The 25370-nt window shown below is 41.6% G+C and overlaps 1 protein-coding gene across 4 annotated transcripts in view; it reads left to right on the forward strand.

The window, feature by feature from the left end:
- kdm6bb (lysine (K)-specific demethylase 6B, b) overlaps window positions 1-24253 on the forward strand; it is a 32252-nt gene extending 7999 nt beyond the window's left edge. For 3 of the 4 annotated variants that reach the window (XM_080435414.1, XM_080435413.1, XM_080435415.1), the window contains 19 exons: window positions 3551-3674; window positions 4047-4103; window positions 4570-4789; window positions 4920-5156; window positions 8548-8703; window positions 9228-9548; window positions 10277-12942; window positions 13060-13186; window positions 13748-13853; window positions 15713-15918; window positions 16833-17026; window positions 17478-17549; window positions 18973-19121; window positions 19294-19408; window positions 19513-19700; window positions 19889-20030; window positions 20193-20319; window positions 20407-20577; window positions 20984-24253. In XM_080435414.1, coding sequence (XP_080291540.1) covers window positions 3556-3674; window positions 4047-4103; window positions 4570-4789; window positions 4920-5156; window positions 8548-8703; window positions 9228-9548; window positions 10277-12942; window positions 13060-13186; window positions 13748-13853; window positions 15713-15918; window positions 16833-17026; window positions 17478-17549; window positions 18973-19121; window positions 19294-19408; window positions 19513-19700; window positions 19889-20030; window positions 20193-20319; window positions 20407-20577; window positions 20984-21007 — 5397 coding nt within the window. In that variant the 5' untranslated portion in view covers window positions 3551-3555 and the 3' untranslated portion in view covers window positions 21008-24253. The remainder of the gene's footprint in view (window positions 1-3550; window positions 3675-4046; window positions 4104-4569; window positions 4790-4919; window positions 5157-8547; window positions 8704-9227; window positions 9549-10276; window positions 12943-13059; window positions 13187-13747; window positions 13854-15712; window positions 15919-16832; window positions 17027-17477; window positions 17550-18972; window positions 19122-19293; window positions 19409-19512; window positions 19701-19888; window positions 20031-20192; window positions 20320-20406; window positions 20578-20983) is intronic. The other variant, XM_080435416.1, reaches the window with a different exon arrangement.
- The last annotated feature ends 1117 nt before the right edge of the window (window positions 24254-25370 follow it).

The following is a 25370-nucleotide window of genomic DNA, read 5'->3' on the forward strand; positions in this document are numbered from 1 at the left end:
GGAACGCCCTCAAGGACCCCTGGGCGTCCCCGGACCCCACTTTGAGAACCACTGTTCTAAATCCTAACAGTTTTCTGGAAAACATATGTTGCTGTATATAACTGAAATCTAAAATGACACAGATGCTTTCCTGGTTTTAATGGGTTAAGCTATTTCTGAATGATTAATTCAGTTAATAATCTACTACTTCATGGCTTATTAGCGCTGACTTTTGTTTTATTTGATCAAATGCAGCTCAACAGGGAAATGTTTCCAGATACCCAACTTACTTTGGTTGAACAATTGTCACTTTTGCAATGCCTTTATTAGAGTCAATGAATGTAACTCCCCAATACCAAGTGCTCTGATAACACAGAACATTAACATTTGTTTTAGAACTCAATTTAAAAATTACACTTTCTATAAACAAACAAACAGCTGGACTTGAACCCAAAAGGCAAGTCCAAATATGGTACTGTACCTCTGGGCATATGTAGCTTAGTGAGAAACAAGCCCCACAGTTACAATGATCAATTAATAAAATGAAGGATGCTATAGTAAATAAATAAAAGTTGTTGCAATCACTGTTGCTGAGAATATCAATAGAGCACAATGTCACTACACAGAACATATCAATAATGACACTGTAAAATCTGATATATTTCAAACCATAATGACTTATTCCTGGCAATCAATGACAATCATAATCTTAAGCAGTGCTGCTCTCACATCAACTATTGTCTAGTTACTAGGCAATACAGCCTAGACTCCAATGTCTAGACTGTATACTATCTAAATCACAGTCCCATAATGCAATTTTCTGTTGGCCAGCTGACTCCTCAAGTTCTTCTACAGGCCCTTTGTGTTGATTGCAATCTAATTGGTGGAATTCTAGCACAGTTGTGCAAGTTGCATAGACTCTAGCGTAGGACTCTAGTGTAGACTTGCATCAGCATCAAGCTGTCCCTCAGTGACAGAACATTTTTTTGTTGCTTATACATGTTTAAAAAATGTTGTCTTAATACAATTTGTTCATATAAATTACAGGGCAGTTCACTGTAACATTACACCAGAGAGAGAGAGAGAGAGAGAGAGAGAGAGAGAGAGAGAGAGAGAGAGAGAGAGAGAGAGAGAGAGAGAGAGAGAGAGAGAGAGAGAGAGAGAGAGAGAGAGAGAGAGAGAGAGAGAGAGAGAGAGAGAAAAAAGAGAGGAAGAGAGAGAAAAAAGAGAGGAAGAGAGAGAAAGCGTGCGAGAGAGAAAGAGAGAGGGGGGAGAGTATACGGTGTGGGTGACTTTGTGGTTGTGAAAGAAAGAGAACGGACAGTCAGTGAGAGACAAAGAAAAGAGAGATGGGGGGAGGTGCTGGGCATGCAACTGGTAAAAGTATCTGACTGTTTGATTGATTTGTGTTTATTCAAGTAGCCTACAGTACTTCCCTCATGGTGCCTTACCCATATGGGCACATATGGCGGTTTGCCATCTTTCAAAATGTACTATGCTTATATAGCCTATACTGCACATGCATGCACCAAGTATAATGTGTAAGGAAATGAATAGTTGCACTGTTCCTTTCTAAAGGACGTAGGAACTTGCCATTTTCTATCAGTAAAAACCAACCTATGAGTAAGACTGATTTACTCTCTTCACCATATTCATTGTTGTGTCACTCACTCACTCACTCACTCACTCACTCACTCACTCACTCACTCACTCACTCACTCACACACAAACAAACATGCCAAGCAATAAGCATACTCAGCATTGCATGCTGAGCACCAATGCAACACATGATCTGTTATTGTGGCACAACACTGGTTACATTACAGGTATCACTGTAGGTATCTCATGACGCCATGGCAAGATGTGGTTGATCAGGTATACAGTATGAAAGGAATACGTTGAGATACACTGCGTTAGCAGGCAAGGCTGAACAGCTGCAGTAGCTGGTGTACACAGAGCACACTCTGGAAGTGTGTTACTGGCCACATTTACAACCAGTTTCCTCACAGGGCTTAGACACAGGGTGAGAGTAAAGGGATCGATATACTCCCCGCAAAGTCCACACGACAGAGACAGATAGACAAAATTACGTCTATATACAGCCTTAACCAATTCATCCGTTTTGTTTTCCCAAAACTGAATAAACACTACACATTGAAACGTACTGTTAGCTCAGTCTAGTTATAACTGAAATATACTTTATACTTACAATGTATTGAAATGTAGTGGAGTGAAAGTCTTAAATCCTCACTATGTAACTTTTCTTTTTATGAATAAAATGTAATTTTGTTCAATCTGTATGCTGTACAATTATACAATATAACTTTTTTTGTCTCCCTGCTCTTCTATTGAGACATTTAGATTGTGTCAAAGGTCATGTCTGGCACAGGATCTGGCTATATTAGCTCAATGGTAAAAATGTCAGCACTTGCGTGGGAAACTGGGTTCAAATCCGGAGTAGAAGAGGAAAGTTACATAGTGCTGCAACCCTAGAACACTAACGTTGAATATTATGACACCACTAATGTTGGGTATATTTTACCCAATATAATATATTCCATAAAACATACTTCTCGTCAAAAAATATTAGTACAACAATACATGGCAAATTGAAGTACTCTTCTTTAATGTTTCAATATAAAATATCACAAAAAAAATCACACCCTGTGTGAAGTGGGCGGTGTCTTGCTAGCTAATCACAATACTGAATGGAGTCAACCAATCATGTACAAAAAATAAATACATTTAAAAAAAACAAATTTATGTTTTTTTTAAAGTTATGGTTTCTTATATAGGGCTATGCACATGTGTCATGTGACACTGGCCAATCACAGTCCTGAATAGACTGTGATTGGCCAATCACGTGCAGGGTTAGGCGGGGTACATTTTTGGCCAATCACAGCGCAGGATTTGTTGTACAAATATCCAAACCTCACTTATAGGGGCGGTTTCACCGCCCAAAAATGTAAAACATCATCGGGGGGCCCTATAAAAAAGCAATACCATAATAAGACCTCATGTAGGTCAAATCTGTGAAAAATGTGGGAATTGTTAACAAAGAATTCCCCCCAAAAATTAATAATGCAGCTGGGAACTTCTTCTTTGGTCCACCCATTCCTGGGACATGTGAGCCTTGTCCAGTGAAGGCACAGTCTCCCTACATGACTGACAACTGTGGGAGAGCCCACCCAATTCTTTTAACTCTCTATCACTAACGTCGGGTGAAAATCCCCTGATCACCCAAAAATCACCCGATCACCCAGAAACCAGGGATGGGGGCAGGCAAACAAGCCTACCTTCAATGATGTCACTGAGCAGCCTGAAGGTACCCAAGGACCCACCCCCCATCAGACATCAGCAACACAATGAAAATCACATAAACATAATTGTGTGGGTGAGAATAACCCGACGTTAGTGTTCTAGGGTTAAGTGTCCAAAAATACAAATACTCAAGTGAAGCACAGATACTCAAAAAAATGCACTTGAGTACAGTACTCAAGTACATGTATTTAGTTACTATCCACCCCTGCTATCATTATTATTATTATCATCATCATCTCTGTCATTTCAGGCTGGATGTATCACTCAGCAGAGCTGTACACTGGCCGCAACACCTGGGACTCCTACCCAGCTGGAGGACCTAACAGAGGACCATGGACCTCCGTGACCACCCGCCCCTGGGGCCACACAAACAGGCTAGTAATACTCATTATAACAGCACCTCCACACATGTTTTTACTGTTTATTTGGATATGTATTGATGACATAAAGCCCCTTTTCTGCTTTATCATATTTGCTTTATAAAATGACGTTTTCATCTCTAATTTCTCATCTTGAGACACTTGATGTGTTACCGAGGTAGTATTTAGTTGCACTGTTACAGTTGTGTTGAACGTTACAACATTCCAAGTCAAATCTCCATACTATGAATGCCATTAACATACAAAAAAGAAAGAAAGAAAAAAACGGATAAGCTGTGTCATGTGTTGTGCTTAGGGGGGAGAGATATGTGTGCTTTTTACGGTATTCACTTATTATACTATGATTTGATTTCCCTTGTATTGTAGATGTCAAGTAGAAATCAGTCAATCACATCACCCACCCCAGAGCCACATCTTTAGCAGGTGAGTAAAACCACCAAAAACAAGAAAACTAAACATAAGGCATCTTATTCAGAATTGAATTGTTTTAAACTAGATGTTCAGGCCGCCACACGGACTTCACGTCCAGATTTTGTAGTACCGTTGATGAGAGAGCACTAAATCCGGATGTCACATTTGTGACAGTTTTCGTGGCCAATCAAATTTGATGTTATGTTTTGTGACATTTGTTGGCCAATCAAATCCGGGTGTTAGGTTTTGTTAAATCTTTCATGATGTGTGTGTGTGTGTGTGTGTGTGTGTGTGTGTGTGTGTGTGTGTGTGTGTGTGTGTGTGTGTGTGTGTGTGTGTGTGTGTGTGTGTGTGTGTGTGTGTGTGCGCGACATTTCAATTCTCATACTAGTACTCCATACTATGAATGGCATTACTCTACCAACACAATTAAAAACTAGCGGATCACTGGATAAGATGTGTAATATGTTGTGCTTAGGGGGGAGAGAATCACCAATTATGCACAGGGAAAGGGTGCAGAAAAGGGACAGAGACCGCCACCACGTCTCTGGGACTGCAGGGACCAGCCTTATGATGGCCAGACCTGGCAGCACCACTCCTCACACTCATTCCAGAACCGGGCTGGCAGCCACAGTGGGTATCTATCAGGACCAAGAGAACCCTACAAAAAATGGGACAGCTATGTGAACAATTCTACGGTAAGACTCAGTAGTGGGCAGTTACGATCCCATTCATGTCCACAGGATGCTATACTCATCCTGACGATTTGAAGTCTACTACTACTTTAACCATTTTGACACAAACTTCCCTTCTGTGTTTCTGATTTAGTACGGGGGTTCTCAACAACCCCACAACCACAGCGAGCTGCTGCACCCACCGGAGAGATGGGCCCCCTCAGACTACCGCAGGGCTGTCCCAGACAGAATAACACACCACAGGCCGGGACCGTGGAAACGCTTGGCCCCCCACCAGCAACGAGATCAACACCACCAGCACAGCCCACATCGACAGATTTACCGCGAAGAATGTCCTGCGAAGAGGAGCAGGACCTCTGGGCCTGAACAGGTAACATTGGCTAGTGTACAATGCAACTTCATTTAATATTTCTTTTGGGGTAGTGGCTTTGTCAGACACCTTGTACAGTTACAGTAGCCACATGAGCTGATCAGAACAACTCAGCATCAGGTATAAACCATCATAAATGTCAAGCAATAGCAAGAAGAATAAAGGAAATGTAACCTATCATAAGAGGTGCCCCTGATAGCCTAAAACAGGTGGTAATAATGAAGAAGGCAATGAACAATACCACAGCAATGGAAAAAGGTTATATGACCCACAAGCTGAATAACGCAGACAAAACAAAAAACACAGGGCATTGCATATAATCAACACAGTATCAGTATCAGACAATAAGCAACATGGAAAAGTAGAAGTTTGACCCAGCATAGCCTATACTCAAGAGAAGTCAGAATAAAAAAAGGTCCTCATTGACCCCTTTTTTGACCAATGTGTCCAAAGTATAAATCCAAAAGTACCTACTGGGTGTTTATATAACCTCCACGACTGGGAGGTTTGACCTGTTCCATGCCTAAATATTTGAGAGAAAACACATTATGGGATGCTTGTGTAAAATCAGTGGTGTGTGTTCTAGGTTTTTTCCGAGGGATACGATAATCATTCCCTGCACGACATGCGCGTGGTCGTGGAGATACGCTAGCGCGTTTTCAATGGATGAAATGGTTAGTAGAGGGTTATGCTTGGCTACAAAAACTTTCTGCAGGTCACACTACGTATATAGTGTAACACGGTAGAACACACCACTGTGTAAAATGTCACTGGGCTTCTAATGTTCATGATTGCATGTAATAGATATACTGTGATCAGAAATTCTTGTTGTAAGTTGTCTGGTAGTTTTTCCAGTGTAGGCTAGGCCACATGGTCATTTGAGCATATAGAGCATATAGGGCAACTTTGATGATGGAGAGGGCCACTATATTTCGGGCAGACACCTCTTCTCTCCGTATTTTAACTTTTTTCGTAAATGAATGCCGTACTTCGCCATTCTATGTCACACAAAAGTAGCAAAAATAGCCGATCTACAAGCTGATCTACAAGCCGATCTACAAGCTTAAAACGCTTCGCTGTGCGACACGTTTTGAGCTTGTCGATCTGCTATTTTTGCTATTTTTGAATTGGAATCCTGAAAAGTAACATTTTTATTTAATTTCAAATGCATTTAGTTATACTTATGTCAACTTTATGAATTTAAATAGAAAAACATTGGACATAAAAATTAGAATAGAAATGTAATATTATTGATTAAACTGCTAATAAACTGAAGTAATTAAAGCGGGTCATGTTTGCATGTTTGGAATTATAACAGCTGAAATCAATAATATATCAGTATTCCGATATTAACCTGCGGGCCGCTTTAAGTGAAGGTGAGGGCCGGATGTGGCCCCCGGGCCGCCAGTTGCCCATGTATGATATAGAGCGTGCCAAAAATCCTGAAGGGGGCGTCAACAAGTGTCTTTTGGTAGCAGCGGACATCTTTGAGGGGTATAAACCAGGTTGACTTAACATTGCCCAAAACAAACATGTCTGCGCTACTATGCCACGCCCCCCCGTGGTGACGACGCATTGGCACGCTCTATAGATCCCCTTATTGGTGAGGACTGCGGATGAAAATTAGCATCTTTGCTAAATCCGGTGTATTTACGTTCATGTGACGTTCATTAATATGCTCTGTCCTGTCTAAATAAACAAATAAAGTAAAGGTATGGCATGTTATGCCTCGCCGTTTTACGGTTTACCTGTACGTGGGTGATTGAAAATGTGATGCGAGAGTGTGTACTAGCCAACACTGACTCCTGAATCGTTGCCTTCCACACCCTCCTGTCTAGCATTAGGGTCTTGAGCTCTGCAGTGTTGTTAGCTCCGCTGTCGCGCCGCAGTGTATCTACGTAGGTGATGCGCCTCTTCCCCCTCCTGGCTTTGCCCTGGGTTGGCTCCCATAGTGTTAGTTTGCTTGACACCAGTTCCGGGTGCCTGATGCAGTGCCCAGCCAGCCTCATACTTCTCTCTCTGACCTTCGCTGTGACCCGTGGTAGGTCCCCGTAGAGGTCCTTGTTTCTGATGTGGTCCTCCCATGTGACACGTGTCATTCATAGCATTCTCGTGTAGACACCATCTAGGGCCTTGTCCTGCTGTGCTGTGTCTCAGCCCCATACAGCAGTACTGACTCCACTGCAGCTACGGACTGCAGCTACGGACAGCCACCTCTTGAGGTCTCCCATTTCAGATTTCCCCACACTCTCCTGATCCCATGCAGGGCATTCCAGGCTAGTGCCCTCCGGAATTGAAAGTATTGGCCTAATCTTATTGTGTATTTGCATTGTGTGCAGTGACTGTATCGGTCGTTCCCCTGAGGCATAGTCTGTATAAAATGGGGCAGGGTAAAGTGGTGGAAGTTAAGCTCTCACCAGCTGGTTTCTCAGATTGGGTGGTTTTTTTTACATTAGTGTGCTGGGTCAGACTCGACAATGTGACAGTGTTTTCAAATTACAGATTCTAATTTATTGTAGAATTTATTAAGAAGTATATCTGAAAATATATCGAAACCGGTATTTAGAACCGATAACTAACATACAGTATAACTGAATAATCGAGAAGCACTTTTTCCCCCCTTTTTTTTTACGAAATTAAATTAAAATCGACTAAATTGTGCCTGAGCAACCCCTTTATACTGTCTTAATTTAATATCGTCACCTTGCTAAACTAATGAGCTATGTAATTTTTTTAAGTTTTTCAGGAAAAAAAAAAACTGATCCAAAACACAAACATGATATTTCTTAATCATTTCACCCAAAATGTTTATAAAAAATTATGACTATTAAAATAAAAATAACACTGTCTGTCAGTTATGTAACAACGATTTAAATAGGTTTAAATAGGATTAAATCGGACTTAGGCCAAAAAGAATGTAAAAGAATTGCCTAAATCAGTAAATAATTTGGCTTAAGTCACAATACCATGTGGTTTAGGCCCAAAAATTGCCTATTTTGGCCTAAATCATACTAGGGAGTTAGGCCATTATACTAAAAGGGGAGGGAACAGCATGATCCTTTTCAATTAGGAGATGGGTGATTTTACCAGAGGTGGCCATGGGGAGCTGACTTGGGCAAAAATATAATTTTCCTCAAAAAATGACTCAGGCCATTAGTTTAGCAAGGTGACGATATTTCTCTTGGTCAGCATCCTGAATGTGTAAAGACAGTCAGCAATCTAAATCAGAGATTTAAAGTTGGAAAACAAAAGCCTGCATTTTCACTTAATGTAAAGTGCATGGGACAAAATGTTTTATGGAAGTTTGATTTTAATTGGTTTGATAGATACAATAGCGCCATCTGATGGTAAAGACCAACACAGCCTAATGTGATTTTAATACTTTCCCCAGTCAACTCATTCCAGATCAAAGCATTCACCTTTATCTGGCCATGTGCAATCACCATCTCATTACCACCGCTCCAAACAAGATGACTGGAGGCCACTAAACGATCATCCAGATACTTTCCATCACTCTGACAGCAGGCCGTCACCAACACAACAACAGGTTACCTTACCGTACATAACTTGATAGTTGTATCACTGATAGAAACAACACTGATAGTGGCAGTGAACCCCGAAAAGATTGCTCATTTATTGATTCATACGTCATTTTAACTCATCGATCTTGATCAGGGGTCATCACCATGCTGGCTTGTGGTGGACATTTTTGTCAAACTTCTATTTTTGCCACGGACATACACAATTAGTGGACAAAGATATTACCAGAAACACATCCATTTGGTTCCATTTGAACACTCTCAGAGTTAAGGAGGTCCTTGCAAATAAAAGATTTGAGAACCACTAGTACTAGTGGACTCCTATGTACCATAGTCGTAGTAAATCATATTTTGAAGAAAACCTGGAGACGAATATTCAGTAATTAGGTCTTGTGATCAAAACAAGAACATTATAATGTCATGTAAAAGAACAGAAAATCAAAAAAATTGCCACGGACAAGGACAAGTCTTGCTACGGACACATTTGTCCATGTACGGACATATTGATGACCCCTGATCTTGATGATTGCAGGAATCCTCTAAACCGCACGTTGGAGGACAAGGCTTCTATAGCAGCAAACCGTCAGGCCAAGACCATTCATCTTCTTCCCCCTCCCGACCTCATCACCGCCCTCCTCCGACCCAGAGCAGCGGCAGCAGACCGCAGCACCATGCTAGCAGAGGGAAAGTGGACAGAAGAACCGCCTCCTCACCAGCAGACCACACCCGTGTGCCTTACAGCCACCAAAACCAACGGCACACCACCGCCCACCACAGAGCACTACAGCACAGCCCTCTGCTGCAGCAGGCGGAGGGCACTGACACCCGGGGCTACGACTACATGCAAAGCACAGTAAGGAACAGATCTGCTCTATACTTATAGCTCATTGGTGGATACAGTCAGTGGTGGAAAAAGTACTCAAATGTGTTACTTAAGTAAAAGTATCAATACTGCAATGTAGAAGTACTCTGTTACAAGTAAAAGTCCGGAATTCAAAATTTACTTGAGTAAAAGTATGAAAGTTTTGGTATCAAAATGTACTTAAAGTATCAAAAGTAAAAGTACAAAAATGTTTGAAAATAGCCTAGGTATAAAATAGGGCTAAAATGGTTAATGTATGTTTTCTAATGTAATACTTTATATCTGCAAAGTAACAAGTAACTAAAGTTTTCAAATAATTGTAGTGGAGTAAAAGTACAATATTTGCCTCTGAGATGTGGTGGAGTAGAAGTCAAAGTACTGAAAATGGGAAGTAAATGTACTTAGTTACTTAACACCACTGGATACAGTGTAGGGTTAATAAAAATCACACAAGCTATGACCAAGTACTGTATACAAATGTATCAGTAATTATTAAGTCAGTTCTATTAGTGGATTGTAACTGTGGACTTTGATTGTAAGCTTTAATTAGCTTAGATTTTAAGATTTAATTAGTATTTGTGTATAATAATTTAAGATACATAATATATAATAACAATACAAAAACGAATGAATGACTGTGCTACTGTAAAGTGGTAATTAGGTTGCTTTGTGTGGTTGAAGGATAACTTTTAATCATCATAATTGTCCACACTCTGCAGGATAATCAGCGCATGTCTGTTAGGGGCAAGTCAAGGAATCCAGCCCCTTCTGAGACTGCTGCTCCAGTTCATCCCTATACTGACCCCCATTACAGCCCCAGAGAAGGGGGGTCTTCTGCCAACAGCCCCCGTCCCCCATCCAGTCCCTCTGCAACTATGGCCAATGGAAGAAAAGAACCACCAGGGAGTCCTACCCATACGTCTGTGTCTATCCTTCCATTTAGCTCTCGTCTGGCATATTCCCCTAGTCCAGAGTCCTGGGCCATAATGTCAGGGGTCAAACTGATCAAAGCCTCTGAGCCCCTTGGTGTTGAACGGCCCCTTCACCACAGGTCAAGGGTCAACAAAGCCGAGAGGGATTCTGAAGAACACAAAAAATCTGAGAGCAAACACAAGGCCAAACAGGGTAGAAGACATAAAAGGGATAAAATGCACAAGATGGACAGAATAGGTGATGAAAGAAAGGGTGGGAAAAGAAAGGAAGAGAAAGTGAGGGATGGCATGAAGAATATCTTGCGGAGACGGGGAGGAGAAGAAAGGTGCAAGCGGGACAGAAAAAAGAAAAAGGAGAAGAGGAGGGAAGGAAAAACACGTTTGAGTGGGAGTGCTAAAACCAGAGAAAAGACAGAAAGGAGAATGGCGACTTCCCCATCTCCATGTTCTCCTGCAGGAGACCACGGAATGGACCACAGTGAGATTCATTCTCCAGATCTGACTCCAAAGAAGCAAAGCTACTCCCCACAGACAGCACGCATCCCACCCAAACACATACATACTGAGACTGCTGACAGAGCAAAGAAGGCATTTCAAAGGTATCATCTAGAGACATACTATACCCCTGATACTGTCCCATCCTCTCGTCCCAGCTGCTCTTCACCGGACCTGTACAATCATAAAATTAGATTAGGAAGGCCCTCTTACAGAGGGCCACGTCTAGCAGTGCATTCTCCACACTCTTACACAAACATCAATCATACTAGCACCATGTCCCCCATCCACCGTCCGCCATCAGAAGGCAGACCTCAAGCAAAGCCCAAACATGCACATCCTTCATTTTTGTGTAAAGACTCTGTGTGTCGTCGCTCAGAGGAGCCTATCTGGGATAAAGCCGAGATACAAAGAGGAGCCCTCATGGCCCCGGATCTGCAGCCTGCGGTCGTGATGGCGAATGTAATGGATCTGGGAGACAATATGGCAGCCAGTCCCCCGGTGCTCAGCTGGCAAGGCTCTCCGGTATCCTCTCTGGGTGAAGATGATGAAGAGGATGAGCTAGATAAGGGGGTGATGAGAAGACCTGTCCTCCAGCCCAGTCCCACCCATGGATTTTCCCCTTCTCATGGGGACGATGATACGAAAGAGGAGGAGGCCAATGAAAGCAAAACGTCAGATGGCCAGATACTATCCATTCCACCCCCAGCACCTCATGAAGGCCATAATGACACAGTGACACTCTACGATCTGCCGTTCAGCCCTAAACAAGCTGATGAGGAAGACAAGGATGAGGAAGACGAAGAGGACGACGGCACGGATGCATCTGGTTTGGATCTCCTGCGTCGGCTTCACCATCAGCAGACAGGATTGGATGACGTCTTTGAGAGCCTGGCCACCTTTCTGGGCGGCCAGAAGTTCACCTGTCGTGGTGGTCCATTTGGGCGGCCCCCTGCTGGAGGCGTGGGTGTGGTGAAATATTCCTCATCTCTGGCAATGGGGCCAGAGATCCACAGCCAGGAGAATGAGGGTTCCTCAGAGGAGCACGAAACAGATCACACAAAGTCCTACACACCCGACCAGTCACCCACTCGGACCTCCCCAGACACACTTTCGAGACCCCACACTCCCTCAGATCACAGTCAACAGCAACCTGGAGTAGAATATTTGAAGCAGAAACACAAAGAGACCGAGGCTGATGAGAATGAGAAAAGAGAGGCTAGAGATGTGGATATCTTGGAGGACTCTGTTCGGAGAACAGAGTCAGAGTCTCTGTTGGACGACGCACTGCTTGCCGAACTACGTCTCACCACCACACACACAGTGACCACCAAGCAAGAAAAGGGAACCAGTGAAGCGAGGGTGCACGACAGCACAGATGAAAAGAGGAAGCAAACAGAAAATGGGAAAAGGAAAGCAGAGGTCAAGAGCTGGAGAGAAGACCACGGTGTCATCTGTTATCAAAAGAACGGCACCGATGAAACAAAAACGTTGGCTGAAAAGAGTGAACAAAAAACAACACCTAAGTCATCATCATCATTGTCATTGTCCTCTGGTTGCTCATCCAAACAACTCAATGAAGGTATGAAGGATCGGACTGCTAAGGAGAATCATAACATGCAGCAAGACATCCAGAGACATAAGGGGCAAGAGGACGAGGGGGAGGTCATGGAGTTAGAGACTACGATGACTTCACCAGCAAGAAACAATGACACCTCCACCTCAAGATCAACTCTGAACACTGCAACCAGTACAACCAGCTCATGTACCTGCTCAATCAAACCTCCCGGTTCAGTCCCACCAGTTGACCCGCTCAGGCTGAAGGCCCTGTCCATGGGGTTGTACAAGGAGCTCAAGATCCATCTGATTAAAGTGGACCGAGTGGTAGAGGAAAGAAGAATCCCACTTTCCAACATCAACATTGACCACACAGCCAGTGAACTGATCAGAGCTTGCCAGTGAGTAGTGGTGGCTAAGATCACCTTAGTTTCTCTTTAGAAATGTAGAAATTACAAGAATTTTACTTTATCCACCCTGATAAATCTTTCATACTCTCACTGTCTTCTTTCATCTAGGGGGGCAACGGTGAAGGGAAAGTTCAAGGAGTCTTATGTGCTCCCTGCCTTCTCTGTTAAGCCTTGCTTCAACATTGAGATCCCCATCCCTCGAGAAAAGCTCAACCCACCCACCCCAAGCATTTATGTGAGTCCACACAGACACGTCAAGTCATTAATGTTCTGTTATAGGAGCACCCATTTTACCTGATCGTCATATAATGGGTCTTCTCTAATATTCATTATAAGACACCAACCGTTTTATTTTATTATTGTTTTGTTTTGTGCAAGAACAATTTATTCTATTTAAGCGTGCTACATTTCCAGGAAAAGAAAGGCTGTAGTTACCGAGTAAACAGAAATGCTGCTATCTTATAAGCATTAGTGAGGAGCAATTATGAAAATATTGTTGAAAATGGGTGAAGTGCTCGTTTTTGGCCATGAGTTAAATCGCACACCCTGGCTCTAGTTACAGTACAGGTGATAATTCTCGCAAGTTAAACCGCACTCTCTAGATGCAAGTGTGTTGCAAGTGATTACTATTCATTTGACCAACGTTTCGACTGTACAGTAAGTTATGCGTGTGTGGCGCTTCTCCTTATTTCTTTATTTTTCCCAGCACCTCATAAATCAACCTGATGTGCGTTTGCTCCCGTCCACTACTGTACATACTGTATGATCCTAGTCAACACATGTTCTGTTTCTCAAGCTGGAAAGCAAGAGAGATGCCTTCTCTCCAGTCCTGCTGCAGTTCTGCACAGACCCCAAGAACGCTGTCACTGTCATCAGAGGACTTGCTGGCTCGCTTCGTCTTAGTAAGTTTAAATACCTCGGTACACTGTTCTTAAAGACAGGAAATACAGTGTTAACTAAACACATTTTCACAGAGTTCATGGATTTCAGTCATTCCTGCCCCTTAACTTCGTTCAGTAATAAGTGAAAAATAGTTAATTGTGTGCATGTGTGTGTGGGTGAGTATAATATTATATTATATTATCTTCTCGACTATATCCCGCAAAGGCCCGAGCCACCCTGTATGTGTGTACAGTACCTCATACCATACCAGTTGTCCATTTTCCTTCATACTTCATGCACAAAAATCACTCATGGCTCTGTCATTTGAACCGTTTACTTTCCCACCTTTAAATCTGTCTCCACTTCTAATAATATACCTACATCTTTGCCATTTTCCCCCTACATTTTCTCTCTACCTCTCTCCTGAGTCCCACCCCCCCCTTCTCTCAGAAGATGTTGCAGCTGGCCTGGCCGCTGTGACACTGTGAGATTTATGACCTTTGGACGCACACACATACACATAGGTTTTTTCTGTATTATTATGTAAGTATAATGTATAAGTGAATGTATTGTGATTTGCAACTTTCTTATGATTAATTCATTGGTACAGTATAAGTTACGACTCAGACCTTTACATCAATTCTAATATATAGCATTTTTGAATCAATGCCAAACCCCAGAAAGGACACATGCAGAAAACAGAAAACGCCATACCCCTGGTTATATTTCACGCACGCACGCACGCACGCACACACGCGTTTAGTTAGGTAGACATCCTAACATTATGTTGTACGTGGTAGTGAAAGGACTTACATCACATTCATTGCAGTTGTAGGCTGGCTCATTCTTCACTTGGCTCTGGTAAGAGAGATCTTCTTCCCTGCAGCCACCAGCTGGTCTCGTTATAATCATATGTTTGATGGACTGCAGGAGAGAGTGCCTGAGAAAGAAGGACACAGCACGCACATTTGTTGTGTACAAGTCAGAGGTTTTATTTCAGTCCAGTTCCATTATAATTCAGATGAGTTCATGAAAAGAATACTCCAGTTCGAGATTTCCCAATTATTATTTCAAAGAAGTTCAGTTCATTCAACAAAAATACTCCACTTCGGGGTTTCCTGGCTATCCAACAAAACAAAAGTCAAAACAAGAAACAGTTCAGTTATAGGTCACATATTCTACTGCTTTTCAACAAGTCAGGTCTCTGAGGTCCCCAAAAAATGTCTTTGAAGTTGTTTGCTGGAAATACCACCAGATTATGCATTCTAGCATGCCAAAGCTTGGGCATCCGGTTGGCGCAGGGGAGAAGTTCCTGCCCACCACCGTGGTTTGATTCTTCCACGGTGCCTCCGGCTTGGCCGGGCACTCCAGTGACCACAGCTGGCTGTGTTCATGGGTTGGAGACCAGCAGGGAAGGACGATATCTGTTGCTGCAATAGTGACTCCTACAGTTTGGTTCTAGTGTGTCTTTGAGAAGCCTGATTAATACTTAGTCACAACGGTGTATAAAGCCAGGGGACAAAGAGGGGGCCCTGGTCCGGGCACCTGTTTCTGCAGGGAGTGGGACTTGCATTTGACTTGCATTTGTTAAAGGTATCCTGGTAAAACTCCTCGCTGTCAGGTGGCAAATCATGTACAGTATACTGGAGGAGACATGTCATAAAAAAATAAACTGATAACCAGTAAGATATGTTATTATTTATCACTTATATAATCATCACAGTAGAAAACTATGTATTTATAACAAAAATAAAAATATCATTTTCAGATAAACATGATGAATGCCTGCAGCAAACATACACATACAAAATGGATCAGTATTTATTACTAACGCCATCTGTCTTCTCTGTCATCTCATTTTCAAACCCTCACCTGTCAGACCTAGGCCTGTTCTCGACTAAATCTCTGGTGGAGGCCAACGCAGAACATGCAGTGGAAGTGAGGACTCAGGTGCAGCAGCCTGCTGATGAAAACTGGGACCATGGTGGCAAAACACAGACGTGGCCGTGTGAGAGCAGTCGGTCGCACACTACCGTCGCCAAATATGCCCAGTACCAGGCCTCCAGCTTCCAGGAGAGCCTGGAGGTATGCATGTCACTTCCTAACACACTAGCATCACTAGTCTGAGAGCAAACAGAAATAGCAGATTTAAAAGCTCACAATAGTAAAGGTAAGAGTATAATATATAATACAGTAGTAAGTTAACCCATAAAGACCTGAGGCGAGGCCGATTCTACAAATGCCTTCTAAACTAGTAGTTCTCAAACGTTTTTGTGCCAAGGACCCCCAAATTGATATATATTTGGCCGCGGACCCCCATCTGAAAAGGTTATGTGCCTAAATATTCAACATTTTTCAAACACTTGTAATGAAAAAAAAATAGCAGAGCTTGGATATCTGCTATATTTTGGAATAGCCAACACTAAAATCTAAAATGACACAGATGCTTTCCCATTTTTAATGGGTTAATGCAAAGGCAGGGGATACTAAGTCATCTGACCCTTTGGGTTCTACGCCAAATGTTTGTTGATTTGTTGCGGTTAAGATTTTGGGGAAGAATCACCATGCAGTGCCCTAGCCTGGCCAGACTAATATCACTGCCTAGATATTAGTCTGGAATCTCTATGTGGAACCTGCATTTCCGAGGGGCAAAAAAAAAATGCCTCTTGGTGATAAACCCGCCCCATATTTGCATACTGAGCCCTGATTGGTCCCTCACAACTTCGGAGGGAGAGAAATCCAATCTCTATTGAGAGGGGCCAGACCTAATCTGCCACAATGGCAGATTCGTCTGGAACCAGGCTAGCAGTGCCCTGAGATCAGTTTGGGTTTCTACAGAGTGCCCAGTGGCTTAATAGCATTTTCTTTACCAATGCTGTCCGAAGGCTGAATAACCGCTGCCAAGTGTTAACGGAACACTTGTTCTTTAAGGCCTAATTTCTACTACTGTTATGCCTTGGCTGCCACTCTCAACTAAGCTCACATTAATATGTTTATAGGAGGAGAAAGAGAGTGAGAATGAAGAGGAGGGAGAACAAGTCACATCCTCAGATCCATCAGACAGTCCTGCCACAACCACCACTAAAACCAGTCCAACCCTAGCAGACAGTAAAGGCAGTGACCCCTCCACCACCAGTAAAGGCAACCCAACTCCTCTCTCAGACCATTCCGACCACGACCCCAACTCACCCAGGTTAGTTCCTATGGTTGTTATTAGGGCTGGGCGATACTTTTGCCCATGAACGATTAATGAAAGAAAAGAATAATAGTGAAAAGAGACGATCTACAAGCTCACGACGCGCCATATCACGCCGCGGTGTGAGCTTGTAGATCGGCTATTTTTACACGCCACTATGAATTTTAACACGGGGTTAAGTGGTTAATCAGACTAATCGGTTTAGGCGATTATAAAAAATCTATTAGAATGTTTTCGTGACGATTCGATTTAAGAAAACGAAAAAATATATATTAAAAAAACATTCCTCGATTATTTGGTTATTGGTTCTGAATATCGGTTTCAATATATTTTCAGTTAATTGCCCACTGCCCAGCCCTAGTTGTTATGTTCACAGTTACCATATCATTGAGTGGATCTGATGTTTGCAATATATTAACTCAAACAAACTCTATTCTCTTTTCTCAAGCCTGGAACAGAAACTAGCTGGGGGTAAGATCATAAAATTTGGGACAAACATCGACCTCTCTGATGCTAAAAGGTGAGATCATAGTGAAGCGTGTGACAGAGCCATTGCCGGTCATTTCAAGCTTCATGTGTGCGTGTGTGGGTGCATGCATGCAAGTGTGTGTGTGTGTGTGTGTGTGTGTGTGTGTGTGTGTGTGTGTGTGTGTGTGTGTGTGTGTGCGTGTATGTATGTGAGTGCATAATGCATTTGTGTGTGCATTTGTGTGTGCATTTGTGTCTGCGTACGGGCGCCATAGACCCATTGGACCCATTGGTTTCTACAAATCCGTTTTGAAGGTTCTAGGTCAGTGAAAAATGGCTGTGAGTGCAACCGGAAACTGTGTGCTATTTAATTGGTGTGAAGGGGAGCGAGCCCCGGAAGCCCCGGAAGCATACCCTGCTTTATCATCAATTGAAAATTAATGGTTGTTGCAGCAGTGCTGAATGCTGGAGAAAATGTACAGAACTGGAAGCAAATCATACACACATTTTCTATTTGTGCCCAAAATTGAAAAGGTTTTGGGAGATAGTGAAAATAAATATAATAAATACATTTTCTTTAAGAAAACCCATACACCCAATCAATATTTTATTAGGTATTATTCCATTAGAAATACACAGGGAGGGAGATAAATATCTGTATACAATACTACGTATAACTGCCTTAAAACAAATCACACGGAAATGGTTGGATGTAAACCCACCATCTATTAATAATTGGAAAATAACAGTTGAAAATATTAAAGAGATGGAAAGAATTACTTACAAAATGAGAAACCGTGAAGATGAATTTGAAAGAAACTGGAGTAAATGGGATGTAAAAGTAGATTTGGGAGTACTGCAGGAAAGCTATCCCTAAACCCCCCCCCCCTCTCCTTTTTGTTTCTGTTTTCTTCTTCTTTTTCTCTCCTTTATTTTACCTTCTTTGTATTAATTTCTGTTTGTATATGTATTTAAAAAATAAAATAAAAAATTATGCAGGATGAATTAAACAAGTAAAGAGAACTTGTAAGATAATGAAATCAATAACATGAAATGTAATGTACGAACCTGCAATAAAGTATTTTAAAAAATAATGTTTGAAAATTTATGGGACCATAATTTACACATTTATTTACACATGCGAAAGAAAACTTGAAACTAGCGATTGAAAACATAAAGCTCCCATTCACTTTGATGGAATGATCATTTTTCTGCAGCCGCAGGAGGGCAATTAGCACCACCTGCTGGGTCATTAATGAAAACTGCAGCAATTTCATTACTCAACATTGGTTTAATTCTGAACAGCGAAACCTTTTTGGTGTGTGTGTGTGTGTGTGTGTGTGTGTGTGTGTGTGTGTGTGTGTGTGTGTGTGTGTGTGTGTGTGTGTGTGTGTGTGTGTGTGTGTGTGTGTGTGTGTGTGTGTGTGTGTGTGTGTGTGTGTGTGTGTGTGTGTGTGTGTGTGTGTGTTCATCAGGTGGAAGCCCCAGCTACAAGAGCTGTTGAAGCTGCCAGCCTTCATGCGTGTGGCATCCAGCAACAATATGCTCAGTCACGTTGGCCATACCATCCTGGGTATGAACACTGTCCAGCTCTACATGAAGGTCCCGGGAAGCCGCACACCAGGTTCGCTTCTGTCCATCATCACACTGTAAGGTTTGGAGAGTGAATTTAACTCTGGAACCTTTACAGATATTGTTTTTTATGTGGAGAGGGGAGGTGTTGTCTGCAAGTGTAAGTGAAAACATTGCTTTCTATATTTATTTGTTAAAGTACACTGGGTGCATTTCCCTTTCAGGTCATCAAGAGAATAACAATTTCTGCTCGGTCAACATTAACATTGGCCCAGGTGACTGTGAATGGTTTGCAGTCCATGAGCACTACTGGGAAGCCATCAACAGCTTCTGTGAGAAGTGAGTGAGCAATCGATCGTCAGTGTTCATAAGTGCAACACTGCTTTCACTCCAGACTTCATAAATGATCTGCATGCCACCTACCATTATTTGTTTTCCCTCAGGCACGGAGTGGACTACCTAACAGGGTCCTGGTGGCCAGTTCTGGAGGACCTGTACAGTTCCAATATTCCTGTGTACCGTTTCATCCAGAGACCAGGGGACCTAGTGTGGATTAATGCAGGGACGGTGCACTGGGTCCAGGCAGTGGGCTGGTGCAATAACATAGCTTGGAACGTCGGGCCACTCAATTGTAAGTTACTAAATATGCCAAGCGGTATTGAACAAAAGAATGAAAGGAAGATAAAGCTTTCTATGCATGTTTTGGCCTTTTGCCTCACAACTTACAAACAAAACTACAAGCGTTGCCCTAGCCTTAACATTGCTTATTATGTTGTCTATGGGAGGCCTTGCTACTGTGTGTCATCTTTGTCCTGGCAGCCTACCAGTATCAGCTAGCTATGGAGCGCTTTGAGTGGAACGAAGTCAAGAAGGTCAAGTCAATCGTTCCCATGATCCACGTCTCCTGGAATGTGGCCCGTACCATCAAGATCACCGACCAAGACACCTACAAGTTGATCAAGTAAGCTGTGTGTGTGTGTGTGTGTGTGTGTGTGTGTGTGTGTGTGTGTGTGTGTGTGTGTGTGCGTGTGCGTGTGCGTGTGCGTGCGTGCATAACTGCGTTGTGCACAAGTGTGCGTGCTGTGTCTCCTTCACAACCTGCTTTTCCCTCCTTCTTTCTCAGGCACTGTCTCCTGCAGTCCATCAAACATATCCAGATTCTAAGAGACCAGCTGGTGGCTGCAGGGAAGAAGATCTCCTACCAGAGCAGAGTGAAGGATGAGCCAGCCTACTACTGCAATGAATGTGATGTAAGTCCCACCTGATACTGCTTTCACTACAAAAAAATAATATCAACATCATTAAATATCAACCGTATGAAAACTGTGTTTGTGCAGTTAGAGGTGTTTGACCTGCTGTTCGTGACCAGTGAAAACAGCAGCAAAAAGACCTACGTGGTGCACTGTGACGACTGCGCCCATCGCAAGAGCCCTTCCCTGGCAGGAGTGGTGGTGCTGGAACAGTACCGTATGGAGGAGCTGATGAGAACCTATGACAGCTTCACTTTGGTCAGTCTCACACCCTGCTGTTGCACTCTGCTAGTAGTGGCTCAGTCAGCAGCACTGCAGTGCCTTTTCAAGAAACATTCCCATGCTAGTTGTTCAGTGTCTGTACTTGTGACATCTAGACACACATAACCAACATTACACTCAAGTTGCTGTAAAAACAAGTACAAAGGCCAAGCGAGAAAGATTACTCATAATTTTGCTGGTGTGAGGCCTCATTAACACACACACACACACACACACACACACGCACACGCACACGCACACGCACACACACACACACACACACACACACACACACAAACATGCGCACACACACAAGCATGCACGCACGCACATGAACATGAACATGCATATTTTAAGTACAAGGTTACCAGCTGAGCAACGTGTGTCTGTTTCTTCCCCTCAGGCTCCAACACCCATTTCAAAGTGAAGTCTCCATATTGGATTGAAGAAAGCGTCAGCCATAACCAAAACTCCTTCTTAACAGCAGCACAAACGATGTCTCCAAGGCAATCTCTTACTGCAACTGCTTTCAGAACAGCCAATCATGTTTACTCAACATTGTTTACATCACACAATAAGGTATGGACTCTCAGCCAATTAAATTTTTTGCGCACTGTCTTCCCCATACCAGCTGCTGATTGGACTTGTCTTGAAATAGAATGACTAGACTGGTACTACTCATGAAAAGCATGTTAGACATGTGAAGAGAAAAAAATTAATGTGAGCATTCCAAGCACTGGAAATCAGGTCATATGTTCAACGGGCACTGCTGTGATTCAAAAGCATCAAGTAGCCAGTTTTGTGTATTAATTCAGGTACTTTTATGCAAATCCACATAATCCAGTCCAACTTTTTTATACCAATCTAGTTGTTCTATGTGTCCATGAATTTGCTGTGATTGTATGGTACCAGCAGGGGAATCGCTGCGAAGTAGCTGACTGTCACAATGGCATCATACTGGTTCCTATTTTGTTTCGTATTCAGGTACGCCCTTGTCTGTATAACCTACTCTTTGAGGTGCTACTCCAATCTTATTTATTCTGACTTAGATATTTCAAAAGTTTTACCAGCCTAGAAGTACACCACATTGGCCTTGTGAACTGTATTTAGAAAAGAGGTAATTAGATGATTGAACACACACACACAAATGTTTTATGTAAGTATAAAAAAAATAGCGATTCAATAATTTTTTCACTTTCTCTAAGATACGGGTTTACTAGAGGACTAATATGGTTTCATTCTTAGTTGGAAATCTTGTAGAAATGTGGTGATTTTTTTTTACAGAATCCGAAATTGTCATGGTACAATGATCTCAAAAGTATGATCCATTATATATTTTTATTTTTTTCTTGCGATTGGGAATATTCTCCCAATGTCATACCTCTTTTGGATCCATGTCTTTCTCTCTGGATTACAGAGAACGTAAATATGTGTAAATTGTGACTTCATATACTGTATACACTGACGTGCACAGGGGTGCCAAGGTGGATAATCACCCCTACCCTTTTTGTTTCGGGTGTCCAAGTGAGCAGAAATGACCTATGGAACATGTAATCATCTCTAGAGCAAAAGCTGCAAGGGGAAAGTCTAATCATCAGACATCATGTTTAATTTTGGTAGCCTTAAGGGACAAATAATAGCTGATGTCACCGTCATGCATACCAGAGCTTTGGCCTGTGATTTATGTTTTCTTTGAAGTCCTAATGTCCTATTTTTGTCCGTAACTTTTGTGTTAACTTTGAATTGAAAAATATATTTTAAACTTTTTTCATTTTATAATTACTGGCAATACTAATACATTTTACCGTAAAGTATTCCTTTCCATTCAAGGATTTTTTTGGAATATTTTATTTCACAACAAACCTTTTGGAGCTTAAACATGTATTCAAATTGATGACTGTATATGTCATAATATGGTCTGCAGTCTAACAATATGGTTTTATGGGTGGGGCTAGTTTGGGTCTTCATGATCTTTGGAAATAAGATATATTTTCAGATCCATACAAATTAACATAAAAAGTTTTCTATCCGTCTTTTCCCTTACGATGTGCCCTTTTCAGATGTTTTGCCATAGCTCTTGCTGAAGGACCATACCGTTGTCATTACATGTCACATCTTCACACCTTCTGCCATATACACCATACATAGACACAGCATAATATAGCATTATTTATAGATTTTGCCTTTGTTTGACGTTTTGTTCCTAAATTTTCTCCAGGGACTATTTTTGACAAGACTTTTCAAATCAGTTCACCTTTAAGCACTTGGACTTGCCTATTATGATGGCATGCCCAGAATAGGGATGCTAGGGTTCAAGTGGTTAAAATGCATTGAAAAGTAAAATAATAAATAAAAGCGCAATAAAGTTCACTGTGTTGAATTGCTTCTCAAATAGCTCTCAAGCAAGTTTTAGTTCTCTGCAAATTGATTTTCTTAACGTACTGAAATTAATGGTATCCAATGGCTTCCTTGAAAATCAGTCAAACTATGGTATGCTTTGGAAAATGGTCAGCATTAATGTCAAGTATACTGTGAGTTGTACTCAATTGGTTAAGCATGCCAGACCACCGGTATGGTCCTTTAGGTCTGTGCACACCACTTACTGTATATATTTGTTTTCAGGTTTACTAGAAGAGTTTCTTAAGTGAAAGAATCTAGTTTGTATATGTGAAATGTGTTTTACATAAGTCCAGCAAAGTTATCTTTGGTGTGGTTGCTGTAATACACCTGTAATACATGAGATATCCTTTTTCACTTTTAATTATTACAGTGGGAATATCTTCCCAAATTTATACCTCTTTTTGTTGCTGTTTGCTTTCTTTTTGACTACAGAGTAAAGTAAGAATTGTAAATTGTGACTATTCATACTGTATATGGTTGTTTTCTTAAATATATTTATTGCATATTGATAGAACTTTCACCTGATAAGGGGCTGAAAGATATTTTAAAATTTGACAATTGTCACAATATTTGGACAGGGGGCGTGCAATCAGGGGGAGGTTTAATTTTCTTGGTGCTAGACCCCTCCTTGCCTCACCATCCCCACATTAAACTGCATAGAATGATGTATGAAGATAAGTCAATGAATATAACTCAAACCAACAGGTTGGTGCTTAGAACCATGTCACTTCTGTTTACTGGTCAATTAAATGGAATGATGTATTTGTACTGTATCAAACCGATAACACAGAACCTTTTTCTTTTTGTTTTGTACATTGTATGAAACTCGTGAGGCATTAGTGGTTTTATGATGAACTTTAGCAGTAGTTGTAACTCTTGACACTTTTGAAAAGAGACTTTTAGGGATGTGATTTTTAACGGTGTCGAGGTTAAGTTTGTTTTGTGTCTTGTCCTCATATGTATTATTTGAACTAGGGCCGGGCAAGTATAAAATAGGGTTTAAGTGATTCAAACCAGGATAAGACTTGTGATATCCCAAATCCCAGACGATATCTAGTCTAATATCTCAATATTGGTATAATACCGATATATTGCCCAGCCCTAATTTGAACATTGTATTATTGCTCTTCTCCCTCTTGACTGCTTTTTTTTATTTATGCTGCACTCACTTGAAAAAAATGGAAAAGAAAAAAAAAACTCATAGAAGAGAACATGAGCCAGACCTCTCTTAAATTCCTCTGTGATTTTTCTGTGACATATTGTATTGTTGTTAAGGAAGATAAAATGTTTTGATAAATTCTTTAAGAATGAGTATTGGTCTTTGACTGCTTGAATGAATGCTTGTTCCTGTCTTACTCGCCGACAGGAAAAACCTGGACAGGCCATCCTGGGCATGACTGTGCAACAGAAGCATTGTTAAGCCTATGTGAAGTGAATGTTTTAATTCCATTACCAACACATACGTCATTCCACTTTGTCTAGAGATCAAATAGTCTGCTGTATATCACAGTGCTATACAGCTTCTTGACAGTAATCTGACAGTAAATGCAAGGTGTAATGTAAAAACTTTTTTAAACCGCAGTTCTTGTGAGACATACCTGCATGATAAACATAATAGTAATATTTAGGATGATACTTGTAATGTAGTATATTGTAGGATTAGGTTAGACTCGGATGTGAAATTCTCATCACAATTTTGCAGTTAAGCTGCTATCTGCAACACCTTCTCAATCTTGTCAGTCTAATATCTTCAGTTAGAAAACAAAAATGTTATATCAGGGACTTATGGGGCTAAGCAGCACAAACAATTTACAGTATGCCTGGGACACACACACACACACACACACACACACATACATACATACATACATACATACATACATACATACATACATACATACATACATACACATGTTTCGTGAATTAATAGATAAATGTATGTTTGCAGTTTTTAGTGTATTCGCTGACCACCGATCAAGCAGTTTTGGTGTGTGGCAACCGAGGTGGCAACTAGGTAACCAAGTTTTAGAGATGTTAACTAGCCCTCCCTCTCTTTGCTATCTTTGGGACAAGGGGTTAAAGGACATGAGAAAAAAATTTGAGGAAGTGGGGACACCTCATCTTAGACCGTGGATACAACAACGGATATCCTGGTTCCAAGGACAGGAAGAACGCTCTTCCTCTACCAACCTCCTGGAACTCAACATACACACAGACATTATAAACAATAAGCTCCATGGCATTGGGAGTGAAATAACAGCTAAGCTTATTATATATCACCGGGAAGCATATATACACCTCCATCATTCTTTCAAAGCCTCTAAAACTTCCCTACCAACAGCATATTCTTGTACACGGGGAAACAAGTGGCATGAGACATTTCATCACAC

The sequence above is a fragment of the Gymnoscopelus braueri genome, assembly GCF_963280865.1.
Source record: "Gymnoscopelus braueri genome assembly, chromosome: 8".
NCBI classification, from domain to species: Eukaryota; Metazoa; Chordata; class Actinopteri; order Myctophiformes; family Myctophidae; genus Gymnoscopelus; species Gymnoscopelus braueri.